General features: G+C 39.5%; 4 protein-coding genes across 4 annotated transcripts; 2 read left to right on the top strand and 2 right to left on the bottom strand.

Annotated features, from left to right (window-relative positions):
• Positions 1 to 3,758: 3,758 nt before the first annotated feature.
• Positions 3,759 to 5,450, top strand: ATC70_001451 (uncharacterized protein; the record flags this gene model as incomplete). Its single annotated transcript, XM_064820846.1, has 7 exons — positions 3,759 to 3,888; positions 3,971 to 4,038; positions 4,097 to 4,139; positions 4,210 to 4,358; positions 4,435 to 4,840; positions 4,905 to 5,068; positions 5,124 to 5,450. The coding sequence occupies 7 exons, from the start codon at positions 3,759 to 3,761 to the stop codon at positions 5,448 to 5,450; spliced, it is 1,287 nt and encodes a 428-aa protein (XP_064684766.1).
• A 287-nt stretch (positions 5,451 to 5,737) lies between these two features.
• Positions 5,738 to 6,477, top strand: ATC70_001450 (uncharacterized protein; the record flags this gene model as incomplete). Its single annotated transcript, XM_064820845.1, has 4 exons — positions 5,738 to 5,741; positions 5,799 to 5,927; positions 5,981 to 6,137; positions 6,195 to 6,477. The coding sequence occupies 4 exons, from the start codon at positions 5,738 to 5,740 to the stop codon at positions 6,475 to 6,477; spliced, it is 573 nt and encodes a 190-aa protein (XP_064684765.1).
• A 115-nt stretch (positions 6,478 to 6,592) lies between these two features.
• ATC70_001449 (uncharacterized protein) lies at positions 6,593 to 7,564 on the bottom strand (the record flags this gene model as incomplete). Its single annotated transcript, XM_064820844.1, has 1 exon — positions 6,593 to 7,564. One exon carries the CDS (start codon positions 7,562 to 7,564, stop codon positions 6,593 to 6,595), a length of 972 nt encoding a protein of 323 aa, XP_064684764.1.
• Positions 7,565 to 9,554: 1,990 nt separating this feature from the next.
• On the bottom strand, positions 9,555 to 11,021 carry ATC70_001448 (uncharacterized protein; the record flags this gene model as incomplete). The annotated part of the gene is made up of 1 exon (XM_064820843.1): positions 9,555 to 11,021. The coding sequence occupies one exon, from the start codon at positions 11,019 to 11,021 to the stop codon at positions 9,555 to 9,557; it is 1,467 nt and encodes a 488-aa protein (XP_064684763.1).
• Between the last annotated feature and the right edge of the window lie 3,244 nt (positions 11,022 to 14,265).

Genomic DNA, 14,265 nt, shown 5'->3' with positions numbered 1-14,265 from the left:
CTTTATACAAAGCTAGAATACAAAAGCGTCGTCGTAACCACTCAGAGATTAAAAGCCCCTTTCCCAAGAACATAAAGCATCAAATTCAAGTGATTTCTTGCCTGCTGTTTGGCTGTGGGTTGAATGATTTGTGGTTCCAAGGCAATGCTTGGTAGCATTGACCTTGAGAGGGTTTTACCGTAACGAAGCAATCGTGCAAAACCATAGTATTCAAGCAGTAAATTTGGCTTCTCATATCCATTATTAATTAGCTTACCAACATAGCGCGTCAAAATTTGCATGAATTAGCTTTACCAAAATCAATTTGCCTCCTATTCCAGCTAGAAGTTGCACAGGCTGCAGAACTGCCCTTCCAGAAGACTTCAGCTACCAAAGATGTGATTCATGCTGTGTAAATAAAAGCTATACAGCAAAAACACAGCCAAATTGGACAATTTTCAGGCCGTCATATCTTGACATGTAGGCCTTTATGAGCCACCGGAATGACGCCAAACAATTGCACTTGAGTAGTAGCAACTTTCTGACACCTTTGCTCAATTTTTTGGGGCCAAAAAAAATCATGGCCAAAAATCGACCAAAAAGCATGAGGTACCCCTCATGCTTTTCATCGGAAATCAAACGATCGCATTTTTCACCTTGAAAATGAAGACTTTTACTATGGTATATAATAAACCAAAATGTTTCTCTCGATCCAAAGTAGCCTCTAAAACCATTGTTATGAGGTTTTCTTATGCAGAGTATGGCTATTTTCGCTGAAAACCTCATTTCATATTTACCAAATTGCTCAGTACTTTTAGTCAAAACATCTATTACAACTAGCGCCATTGGAAGCGCCTTGAAAAGTACTCTGAGAATGTATTAGGAAGCGTAGGGTGATCATCACAGTTTATATAGTCGAATGTTATAGAATAGTTCAAAGAAGTCGAAAAAGGACAAAATCTGTCCAATCTTGAGCAGAAAAAAAAATAAACTGAGTTTGAATAAATTTTGGCGGTAGCGCTGCTGCTGGCTGACTCAAATGCCTTTCTGATGATGACAATAATGAAGGCAATGATGATTGCGATACTGATTAAATGGGGATCATGGAATTAAAAGGACAGTTGCTTAGTCCAAATACCTTTTTTTCTTGGAAGTTTTTCCTGTAAAGGTGTCTTTTGCAATGACAATATCTCAAAAAAGTTGCTGTAGATCGTACACAAGTCCTGTATTTATTTATGGCTAGCTTTATATCACCATCGCAAGAGCAGTGTCAGCGAATGAACATCTCCCTCTCCTGACTCTGATAAGTATTTTCTTTTGCTATTAATTAATTGTTTAAAATCTACTTGATATCTCTGATTTGAAATGTCTTTGGCGAGAGCCCGCAGGGCGACGCTGTCATCTAGCGCAGCGAGATAGATCGGCTAGTACTCAAATACTAGAAAAAAAAACGTCGTTAAAGGCATATAAAATTTAAAACATCGAGCACTGGACAAGGCCCAAAAAAACCTTTGTTCGCATGTACAAGTATGCTCATGAAATCTTGGTTAAAGAAGAAGAACAACAAATGTGAAATTACATTAACAAGAATGCTCGCATTTGACCCAACCCTCAAATGAGATTGGAGCTAGCCGTTGGTAAAGATAGGCACACTCAGAATCTGCCAACTGTCAACAATATTGCAGCCATCGTTACCAAAGAATATTCTGATACAAGTTTCAAGGATATTCTCCTTGCATACCGAAATAGCTTTTCAACCCGTGGTAGTGATCTTTTTAAAACGGATCAACGAAACACATAATGCTTACAAGCCATGCTGAAATGCTGCAATCATAATCAGGAATTTGCGATTACATATTCTTTGATAGTGAGTTGAGCTTCAAGTTTATGCTCCCCATTTAATCAGTATCGCAATCATCATTGCCTTCATTATTGTCATCATCAGAAAGGCATTTGAGTCAGCCAGCAGCAGCGCTACCGCCAAAATTTATTCAAACTCAGTTTATTTTTTTTTCTGCTCAAGATTGGACAGATTTTGTCCTTTTTCGACTTCTTTGAACTATTCTATAACATTCGACTATATAAACTGTGATGATCACCCTACGCTTCCTAATACATTCTCAGAGTACTTTTCAAGGCGCTTCCAATGGCGCTAGTTGTAATAGATGTTTTGACTAAAAGTACTGAGCAATTTGGTAAATATGAAATGAGGTTTTCAGCGAAAATAGCCATACTCTGCATAAGAAAACCTCATAACAATGGTTTTAGAGGCTACTTTGGATCGAGAGAAACATTTTGGTTTATTATATACCATAGTAAAAGTCTTCATTTTTCAAGGTGAAAAATGCGATCGTTTGATTTTCGATGAAAAGCATGAGGGGTACCTCATGCTTTTTGGTCGATTTTTGGCCATGATTTTTTTTGGCCCCAAAAAATTGAGCAAAGGTGTCAGAAAGTTGCAACTACTCAAGTGCAATTGTTTGGCGTCATTCCGGTGGCTCATAAAGGCCTACATGCCAAGATATGACGGCCTGAAAATTGTCCAATTTGGCTGTATTTTATACTTCTGCTTGTCAATCGGTGCGTTCTTGTTATGATGCAATGGCGTAAAGACATTGTAAGTATTTATCTAGATTCAGGGCTTGCTTTTACATCCAAATATTCAGCCAGAAATATTAGAATGAGTGGCAATGCACTATCCCAGTATCATAGTACAATGATACGGCATATTTGTGAGCCGATGACGGCTGTAGCGCACACTGGACATTTTAGACGTAGTAAATAGTCTCCATCTAGTAAATACTATCTATAAAATCAATCTTTAGCTTTATTTCAACACAACTCACCTGGGGTTTCCTATTTGTTTTCCGAAGGCTCGAGTTTGATTGAAATGGCTTTGTCCATTACCGAAACGCTCAAATATTGATTTCTATTGAAAATTTTGAATTGGTTGCAAAGTGATTTCGATTTTCCAAAGTATAAAGAGGTCCGACATCAATGAGTACCAGCCAAGCTAATACACCATGAGAAGTTACCCAGACTAATAACCACAAAGTCTGATAATAATATTGTACGTATTCTCACCGTAAATGTAATACAACAAGGAAAAATTGCCTGCCATGTCATTACCTCTGCAAACAATGCGCTGCTTCTCGACAGGAATCTTCAATTCATGCTTAATCTTTTGCTTCAATACGCTAAAATTTTCTGTTGGATCCATTACAAAAGAGCATATCTTACTTCAATGCGAATCTATATTCACTTGGCATGCTTGCGTATAGTTTCTATTAGAGCATATGCGCAGACGATTAAAGAACAAAGACACCGCGGTAGTGAATGAGCATAGGCTTGGTATAGAGATCAGGAACACCATAGTGCCAAATGAACAATGAGCTGCTGCCCTTGAATGACACCTGCAAATTTCCATCTCCATTTTTACCACTCTACTACACATGCCCAGCCCTTCTCTCTTCTCCCTGTAGCCTCTCTTGGCCCAAGCGCATGGATGCTCTGCAGGTGCACGGCAACTGGATTGCTCAGTGTGTATTACCATGCTTTAGATTTGAGTGGCCGCATAATCTCACCATTTACAATGGGTTGCCTTTTCCATGAGTATAGTATGATTATTTCTCCCGCCATTTCATAAAAAGAGAGTGTCTCTCTTTTTTATTTAAATGCTTTCTTTTCCTCTTGTTATTCTTCCAACAAACAGTTTTGTCTAATACACAGCAAAGAAAGAGGTCTTGGCTTGATATCATATTTACAGCATATATAAAAGCATGGCAGGTCAGCATCGACAAACACGTTCAAATTCTTCAACACACTCTGTGTCTTCGTCCAACGTTGTGGGTGTTCACTACAAGGTTGGGAGAAAAATAGGCGAAGGCAGTTTTGGTATCATTTACGAAGGTAAAAAAAAAAAAAAAAAGAAAAAAAAACTGGCTACTTTCCTATGTGTGCAGCCGTCAGATCACTCAAACTATCAGATCAGGTATCAACCTCATGAACAACCAGCAAGTCGCTATCAAATTTGAGTCCAGGAAAAGCGATGCCCCACAGGTAAAGAGCAACAACAGGACAATATATGGATCTGTATAAGTACTCAATACCATTATAGCTACGAGAGGAATTCAGAGCATACAAAACCTTGGCTGGCATCAGTAAGTACCTCGAACGACACTACTGCTAGCATGACGCAACCTAACCACTTTTTTTCTGTGTGAAATCAAGGTGGTATTCCTACTGCGTATTACTTTGGCCAGGAGGGCCTACACAGTATACTAGTGATTGATATCTTAGGCCCTAGTTTAGAAGACTTGTTCGACATGTGCTCTCGCAAATTTAGCATAAAAACAGTGGCTATGTTAGCAAAACAAATGGTACGTTTCATGTCGAGCTAAAAAAAAAAAAAAAAAAAAAATCACACAAACCCACAATTCACGTTTCTCTTTGAAGATTACTCGTGTGCAATCGATCCATGAGCGTAATCTTATCTATCGAGATATCAAGCCGGACAATTTTCTTATTGGGCGACCCAACACAAAGTATGCCAACACCATCTACCTAATTGACTTTGGCATGGCAAAACTATATCGTGATCCAAAGACAAAGCAGCATATCCCATACAGAGAAAAGAAGAGTTTATCTGGTACAGCTCGTTATATGAGCGTCAATACACATCTAGGCAGAGAACAGTCTAGACGTGATGATCTCGAGTCGCTAGGCCATGTGTTCATGTACTTTCTACGAGGTGCGCTTCCTTGGCAAGGATTGAAAGCTGCTACCAACAAGCAGAAATACGAACGAATTGGTGAAAAGAAACAAACAACAAGCGTTAAGGATCTATGCGAAGGATTTCCAGGTAAAAGCGGCGACTGTGAGCATAGCATACAAATACAGCGTGCTTATTCTTTTACTCTTAATAGAGGAATTTGGTCTCTATTTACAATATGCACGACGACTTGATTTTGAGGAAAATCCCAACTATGAGTACATGAAAAACCTATTCGACAAGGTTTTGAATACACTAGGGGAAGAAGATGATGGTGTCTATGATTGGATGTTGTTGAACGACGGTAAAGGATGGGAGGTAAGATACCTAGTGTTTTCGGTAAAGCGAATCTTGCATTAACTAGTGTCGCTAGTCTCGCTCCAACCTGTATCGTAGTGCCCACAGACACAGCGCCGTTGTTGCCCTGAATAATGCAGTATCCAGTGATCGTCCAGGCAGACAACAGCAACAAAATCAACAAAAACAGCAACGCCGATTATCCAACAAGAGATATAGCAACCAACACAACATGTATAGATCCACTCAACCCATGCTAAGCGATGCAGGTGTTGTCAGCTATCGTACTATGGATTCTACCCATCAATTATTACTGCAACAACAGCAGCAGAACGAGTTACTGGACGATCAAAAACGAGGATTTTTGTCGAAATGTTTTGGTAGTTTTTGTTCGTGCTTGTAAAGTCATTTCATCCCCATCACTCCCTCTCTCTCTCTCTCTCTTTTCTCTTTCATTCAAATATAATAGTATACCTTTTTATTTACCTTCATTCACACTTACTCTCTCTCTCTCTCCCGCTTACGTTTTACATTAAAGCTATTTATTCCATCTCAAATGTTGCATTGTCCCGAATGTCCACCATCCAATGTCTTATTTAACTGTCGGACTATGTATAATGTGGTCGAGCAGCAATTTTTTGTAGACACATTTTTTCTGTCTTTTGCATCAAACCATTCAAACCATCCATTATGGGTAAGTGAGCCCTTCAGTAGACCGATATCAACCCTGAATTCACATATACTATTATAGCCGAAAATCCAAATTATCATGAAGGGGCTTCGATTCATGGTCGCCATCCTCTTCATTTGATTGAAAAGATTATTCGTGAAAGAATCCAAAATTCACTGTATTGGAAGGAGAAATGCTACGGTTTATCAGGTAAGAAGGCATCAGGCTGAGGGTCGAACATTGAAAGCTAATGTCATACGTAGCTGCGACGCTAATGGACAGAGCTTTTGAACTCGAATACATTGGCGGCATGTACGGCAACCATCAACCCACAGAATTTCTCTGCTTGACCTTGAAGCTGTTGACATTACTACCAGAAAAAGACATTATCATCGAGTTGATCAAACAAGAAGATGTCAAGTGCGTATTTTTCAGTAGTACATCATCGACACAAAAACTAACAGATGATTTCACTAGATATTTGCGTGCACTGGGTGCATTTTATTTGCGATTGACTGGAAAATCAAAAGAAATATACCAATATCTGGAACCACTACTGAACGATTACAGAAAACTACGTGTGCGTGCAGGCGATGGCTACAGTCTAACGCACATGGACAGCTTTATAGACGATCTTTTACACAAGGACCGTGTATGCGACATCATTTTACCTCGACTCACCAGCCGATATGTGTTGGAACAGAACGATGAATTAGAGCCTAGAGAGAGTTTCTTGGAGGACGAGCTGGATGATGAATAAATCAGTTGTATATTAGCAAGGTTTTTATTATTAGAAAGAGTAGAGTCTACTGATGTGTGTATGCAAGAATGAGGAATGATCTATGAGTGTGTCCGTCGTATGCAATGTGTTGTATTTATGGGGCAGTAGGTGTTGTTGTGTTCCACTGAATGACATGCTCCTTCATCAGTAAGTAACCACGGGAAACGAGCTCGGTGCTAGATTCACCAGTGGAGCAAAATTCAATGCAAATTGCATCATCATGTCTATTTTCATACACAAAGACGTAGTCAAATGTCTGATTTCTTACTAGACAGCCTTTCTTGATGTTGGCTTGGAGGACGCAGTGCTGAAAAGTGTGCAGGAGACAAGGCCGCCAGCCAGAAGGTGTGCGAGGAATTAAATGGACTTGAGTGTTTGGCATCATTTTGCTACTGAAGGAACCAGATAGTGGCATGTCAACAGACGGCAGCACCATGTTGTTTGCTTGGCTTTGTTTGGCTTTGAAAATAGCGCTCCAGGACACATCAGATAGGATACCTTCATCTTTAAATTCCATTGTACCTCGATGAACCGTATATAAACTGTTGTCCACAAAAGCCACTACTTTGTCTAAATCGTAAAAGATACACTTGTACTTTTTGTCATCCACCGTAACATCGTAGTAGACTCGACGAGGTCCAGATTGTGTGATATGACGAGTGGCTTTTGAGATTGCAATACCTGCCAAATTGTCCTTTACCTCTTGACATTGAGATCGAAACACATCCAATATCTTCCCCTTGACTGCATTGCTTGGATAGTCATAAGCAACAAAATGGCTTGTCTTGATTTGCTGTTCCAAGACGTCCATGATGGAACTAGACGTGGGGCTGATTTTAGAGGCTTCGATAAAGTGGCATAGTTGGATAAACAGTTCATTGTCTTGTAAGAAAATTTTGTTTTGTTCCACACGGAACAGCCTTTTGAATAATTTACGACGCAAAGTGGTACCTTGAGAGATCAAGAACATGCGATGGCACGTAAACGATAGATTGGATAGATCTTGGTAGGATTCCAGTTGATCAAAGACTTGATACAGGAGCTCTGTGGGTAGTTGAGATAGCATGACGATGGAGTAAGAAAAAAGGTTGATGGTTGGGAAGAAAATTAATCTTTTCATATGTGCAAGATTGACATTATTTATACAGATTGTTCATTGTTTGCCACGATAAACCTGATTTGCGTTAATCAAATGTCCTTATCAGGAAATTAGATTGAACAACCTCAACTCGAATCCATCCCGAATAGAGATAAAGACCGTCTGTGTACATCTGAGTTGGCCTTTGATAAACTGCAAATCGATTCTTGCGATAAACTCATGGACACACCGCACGTTCTCAACGTGGTCCTTCCTTATACAATAATTGAGCCTTTTCTTTGATTTATGGTTTTTCACTAAAAGATAAGACGTATCTGCATTGTTCTGATGGGCGTTCTTCACACTGAAGCCGTTGGTCGAAGGCTGCAAAAAGGAAAAGTGGGTTGTCTTGGATATTATCACAGAAACGAAAGCTATGAGCAATATAACTTGAAGCATCTCATCATATTTAAGCCAAGCGAACAAAAAATTAGCTAAGGACACTGAAATATATCTGGCATCTTCATTGAACAGTGACAAGTAGCTTCATTACGTTATACGAGCCTTTCGATACTTTGGGTGGTTTCCTGACCTACGCTTTGCTTCGGTGGAAACCAACGTGCACAGCGGCAGCTCGCGCTATCGATTGCCCTTACGTATCTTATCAAAATACTGCTGCTTTTATGTTGACCCTCTACTTACACATGAAAGCCCTTCATATTCTCTGTGGATCTGATTCTTATGAGATGTTTTACATCTATATACATGCAACTAATTTATGTACGAGCAAGTATCATACAGATATTACCTCGTTTTAGTCAAGAGCGTTGCCTAATACAGCAAAATTTGAGTGCATTTCAGCTGCGTTTTCTCGCGTTCAAGGTTGTTTTAGATCGTCAGAATAACACCAAACAGTTGCTCTCATCTGGCAGTTACTGTCTGACACCTTTGCTCAACTTTTTGCGAACCTAAAAAAAATAGGCAAAATTCGACCAAAAAGCATGAGGTACCCTTCATGCTTTTCACCAAAAATCAAACGATCGCTTTTTTCATCTTGAAAATGAAGACTTTTACTATGGTGTATATTTAATCAAAATGTTTCTATCGATCCAATGCAACCGCCAAAGTCAGTTTTGTGGGACTTTAATATGTAAAATCTCGACTTTTTGGCCAGAAACCTCTTTTCATATTTTCACAAATTGCTCAGTAAGTTTATTCAGCACATTCATCTTATTTGGTACCATTGGATGCGCCTTGAAAAGCACTCCAAGAAAGCTTAAAGGACCATGGGTTGAGCATCATGTTTTTATAGTCGAATCTGAGGAAATAGTTCAATCAAGTCGAAGAGCCGTCAAAATTTGGCCAATCTGGAACAGACGATGAGCCTGAGCTGGAATTATTTTTGGCTGGTGGGGCAGACTGGCAAACTCATGCCCTTCTAATCATGAATGCAACAATAGATGCTTTGGAAGCCAATAGAAAGTAGGTGGCAAATTACATGATGTTATCTTTAATAACGCCAGTCCACGGGAGTACTCGTAAGATCAACTTCTTTCCTTTTTAAGGCTTCGAAAGTGTGTAGGGACGAAAAATTTATTATATCAGGATAGACATGAAAAGGCCCCTCCTTGTTCATTAAATAGGATCAAGCGCGAAAAGGTGGAGACCAAACTAAACCCAAAAAAAAAATATCGTTTCCCTAATGGCCAGAAATACACCACTGGCATATACGCCCCAAAGGACACCTAGGAATGCGCTGTGCAATGGAACATTCATAAAAAAGTGGCGTGCTAGTCATTGCAATTGTCTATTCAAGTAATATCTGGCTTATTTGACAATTGATAGATAATAAGATATGATGTCGACGCAAATTCATCTAATATAAAAGCCATAGAGCAATGTTTTCGTTATTAAAAGATCTTTTAACGAAGAGTTTCTAGTTTTCTTGAATCTATTTTATTTACAAGATGGATAAGGTCTAAATGTTACCACTACGAGATCTACCATAACGCAGCACCTCCATTGTCAGTTTTGTGGGCTGAATGCCGCTATTCCTCATTTCATCATATACACTTTTCACTTTTTCCCAGCGACCCGCTTTCGCCCATGCCCGCATTGTGATGGTATAGATGACTGCATTCAATTCCAATCCATTATTCCTCAGCTCTGTCAAGATGCGTTGGCACGACTCCGGGTCCGGAACATACGCATGTGCCAGCATGAGTGTTGCATAGGTTACGAGTGAAGGTTGAATGTGCTGAGCCATCATGTCCGCATATACTTGACTGACCATTGGTAAATTGTTGCGACGAAGAAAAGCTCGCATAAAGGTGGTATAGGTATATACATTGGCTCCAACAAAGAGTGCATCCTTGTGAATCTTGTCTGTTACGTTGGATTTGTAAAGATTATAGTACTGTGTGATGGCTTCGTTATCTGCTTTTCCAATGATGGCGTTTAACAACACATTGCGAGTATGGTGAGTTGCTTTCAGCTGGCTGTGATTTGGACTGAAGAATTTGTTGAATAGTTGGATGGCGTATTCATTGTCGTGTTGCTTGACATGCATCCCCATCAGCGTAGTTGCCACCACCTCATTGATATCGACTTTCTCGTCTTGCATCGTTTTATACACACGCCACGCTTCGTCCACCCGTCCCTCCTGTCCTAAGCCATGCAAAATAATGGCGAATGTGTACACATCTGATTTCAGTCCTGCTTCTAGCAAATTTCCCCAGAATTTCAGGGCTGATTCCATGTTAAGTTGTCGGGCTGAATGATGCATCAAGATGTTGTATGTCACGATGGTGGGTTTGACGTTTCTGCTCATCATGAGACGAAAAATGGATTCTGCTTGGTCTAAGTCTGTTTGGCGCATATAGCCGTCGATGAGAGTGGTATAAATATGAGCATCTGGTGTGATGCCGTTTCTCTGCATTCGGTTAAGCCATTTGTTTGCTCGATCCATGTCAGATTGTTTGCTAAATTCGTTGATAATGATGGTATATGTTTGGATGGTGGGGTTGAGACGCTTGTTCTCCATTTCTCGCATGAGATTGATGGCCTTGTTAAGTCGGTTCTCCTGAACGGCTTGGAATATAAAGCGGTTGTATTCCTCAACTGACAGGTTGTGTTCCTTTTTGCTCTTAAGAGTGTATCCTTTGACAGATTTCTTTGATCCTTTGGCATCTTTTGTCGTCAGGCGATGGTATTTCTCCTTCTTTTGCGGCTTCTTTCTGGTTGGGTGCGCATGGCTGGATTCAACATCTAAGGCGAGCATTTGCGTTGAGTAGAAACGTGATATATCGCGCTTTGTGAACAAGGACGAACTTTTTGCTGCCAGCAGGGGTTGCTTGATGTGATGCGTGGACATTGGCCTCGAAACAATCGCATGAAGAACATCGAAAATGACGGATCTTGATTGAAGAAAGTGTCTAGTTGACATGCTTTGTTGTAAGGACAAGAGAGAAAGATCCTGTTTGAGACGTAGAATGAAAGTGTCGCAACTGTTCAGTAGGTACCCTGCAAATAAAGGAGAAGGAAAAAAAATAATATGGCGCAAGGGAATTTCAAATATCAAGGTCTTTCGTTCTTGCGCTGAGAGTTAATTAATGATGACATGCAAAACCTAGACAATGGATTCAGCTGCTTGAACCTCAAAGCATCATCTCCTGAAGCAACTCGCTTCCATCATCAGAAAGTGGAGCATGCTTGGGTTGACAGTATGGCGCCTAATACATCAATTGCATTATGCAAGAATGAGACTGACTTCCAGGTCTACATTTATATTGAATATGTTGCATCTTGGTGGCAGGACTTGATAATGAATGCCTATAATAGGGAGCGAAATAAAAACGAGAGCTAATCAGCGTTATTTGTGTATTGAATAAAAGTAATCAGAATGAGTTAGGCATGTGATGATGAAAATAATCTGCAATTTAAAGTGCTAGGCTGATGTATAAGTGAGATGATGGAAAACTGTTTAATATGAAATAATAGAGGAACTGCACAGTATAAAAAGCGAGGCTATTAGTGAGTGTGCCTCTCTATTTGTCTAAAATATGTGCATTTGTGTGGGACAAGTAAAAAAAACTTTGATGTTTATACACAAAATTTGTGAGCAAATTCACAGAGCAATTGATTGTTGTCTTGGTGAACCGCAGAATGAGTTCCATTGATCATAAAATCAGGTTCTTTAGCAGAAGTTCCAATGACTTTACGATACTAACGGCAGAATCTCATTTCGTCGAGAGATTCAGAGGCTAACAGCTTACCAATGACAAATAAATTGAAGGGGTTGAACCCAATTGCCAGCTTTTCATGGTCAAACCACCATCAGATTCTCTATTGATACATATTTGGATACTTGCATACTTTCTTTGCTTAGCATCCCATCGCTCAAGAGATGAACCACCAGACAACTGTAGCTTGCTTTGTTCAACTGTAGTAAATATCCTCATCTGAGGCAGCATCGCGCTCATAGTCCTCACAAGAGAGCACCAGTGAAGTCTAGTCCTCTAAGAAAATCAGGCAGGCAGGCAGCAAGCAGCTCATCACCTTGACTGCTGCTCTTTATGTGAGTGGTTTCTGAAGAATGTCCTCTATTTCTTGATAAGAACCGGAAAGTTCTATCAAACTAGGAGGCTTACTGATCCTAATTGCACGGTTCATGCTTTGAGCAACGAATGATTTGTTCTGTTATAATAAAAGTTTTCACAAGTGCCTGTCCAACACAAATTGCCATCTCGTAATATTCACTGCCATACCTAGTTGATTTTATATTTCACTGCACCACATCAATAAGACCTTGATCTGGAATACGGGAAAATTGTATAAGCCTCGAACCAACTAATGAAGATGGTTTGCGTGAAAGCCCAAGAGCCACCAGTCAGGAACGAACAACAATGAAGATCCAGAATAGAATGTTCTTCATAGTAGATTTGATGGAAGAACATTTGTCAGAACTGAAACCCGCTTTCAGAGGCAAATAATCATAGGCTACCATACTTCAGGAATCAGGATATAGACTAGCCATTTAATGGCACCACTCCTGTTCCTTTGCACTCTCTGAAAACGAGATCTCAATATAATACCGCACATCTCTGCTCCTGTTCAATCCTTTTTATGTATTATACTACGTATAATACATTTGCCTTTTAGATATAATCTGTATCCCAAACAGAAGTGGCTTGAGAAGAAAGTGAATGTAGTCTAAGAGGGCATGCTTGTATGCAACATTTTCAGCAATTGATTTTGAACAATTTGGTTTGAGCTGACCTTTTCGGCCGTGTATTCAATAAAATCACTTAAACCTGATATCACTACAGCCTGTTGATGTCGACTCCTATATCACAAGATTGGTAGGTATCATGATTTTCTGTTCAGTCCATTTTGATATTATATGATTTCGTTGTTTGTCACCTTTCATTGTGCTGACACCGACTTAGCGTGTCCAATAACAGTCATTTCTCCGTAATAATAATTATGAGAGCTCAACACTGTGAATAGACTTTAAGTCTAGTTTTACGACTGGATATGGTATCTCTGTAGTGGAGGATTATCGAAAGTGTCCTGCTGACACAATGAACATCTCGTTCAGCCAGACGAACAGTTTATTAGATTCAAATTTGCGTAATATTATTAACAATAACGCTCAAGTCTTAAATTTACTACAATCACGCATTTTAAAAAGAAATATTTTAGCCTTAGAAGTAAAATAAAGCATTTATCACTTAGAGATTAAGTTCTGTACAATGCAGAACATCTGGGTCATCAGATAGAAGTGTAACTTACTCTTCTGGTAACGCAGCCCACTACGCCGTCGTTTTAGGTCGAATTCTGTGCAAATCTAGCCATTTTCAAGCACAAATAACTCATGCCAAAAAGCGTTTTGAACGATTGGAATAGCACCAAAGGGCTCCTCTTGGCCACGCTTTACTTGCTGATGTTTTATCTCAAATTTTTTTGGGTCATTGCAAATTCATGAAAATCACCGTTTTTCCATGAGTATTAGCAAGGGAAAATTCTTGAAAATCAAATGATCGCGTTTTTCACGTCAAAAGTGAAGACTTTTCCTATGGTACATATAAGATCAAATTGATCGTAAAGGTGAAATGCAACATTGGAAACTCTTTCTAGGAGACTTTTATATGCTGGATTTTGACATATTCACAGAAAACCTGTTTTAATATTTTTGGAAATTGCTCATTATTTTTGGTCTGAAAGCTGAAAGTAGTTAGCACCATTCGATGCGGCTTCTTTAGTCCTCTAAAGATGTATTAGAAAGTTGGGTGTGACAACGACAGTTTTCATAGCCAAATCCAGCAAACATGTTTAAAGGATGTGAGATCAAGTCAGGTTTGAACACGAAAATACCACTGCACAAATTCAAATTAAATTGCCGCAATTACCGCTGCTATGGTACAATACTGAGACTAAAACTACTGGTCGTGACGTCGGATAGGGTGCCCTCTCATTTTTCCATGCACCCGTTTTTTACCCATTTTGCAAAACGCGTTTTAGTATCAAACCATGGTGGTTTTGGACACCGTTTGATTGATAATAACACTCTAGCTTCCGATAACTCTGTCTTGTACTGTTGGAAGAAGTTGATACTGCTTCTTTGAAGTGGAATATATTAGGTACCATTCGGTAACGAGCACTGGAAGGCATAGAATTAACACTAATTC

The sequence above is a fragment of the Mucor velutinosus genome (assembly GCF_035048745.1).
Source record: "Mucor velutinosus strain NIH1002 chromosome Unknown tig00000041, whole genome shotgun sequence".
NCBI lineage: Eukaryota > Fungi > Mucoromycota > Mucoromycetes > Mucorales > Mucoraceae > Mucor > Mucor velutinosus.
Note: the sequence above shows the minus strand (reverse complement) of the source record. Positions and strands in the feature narration are given on the sequence as shown.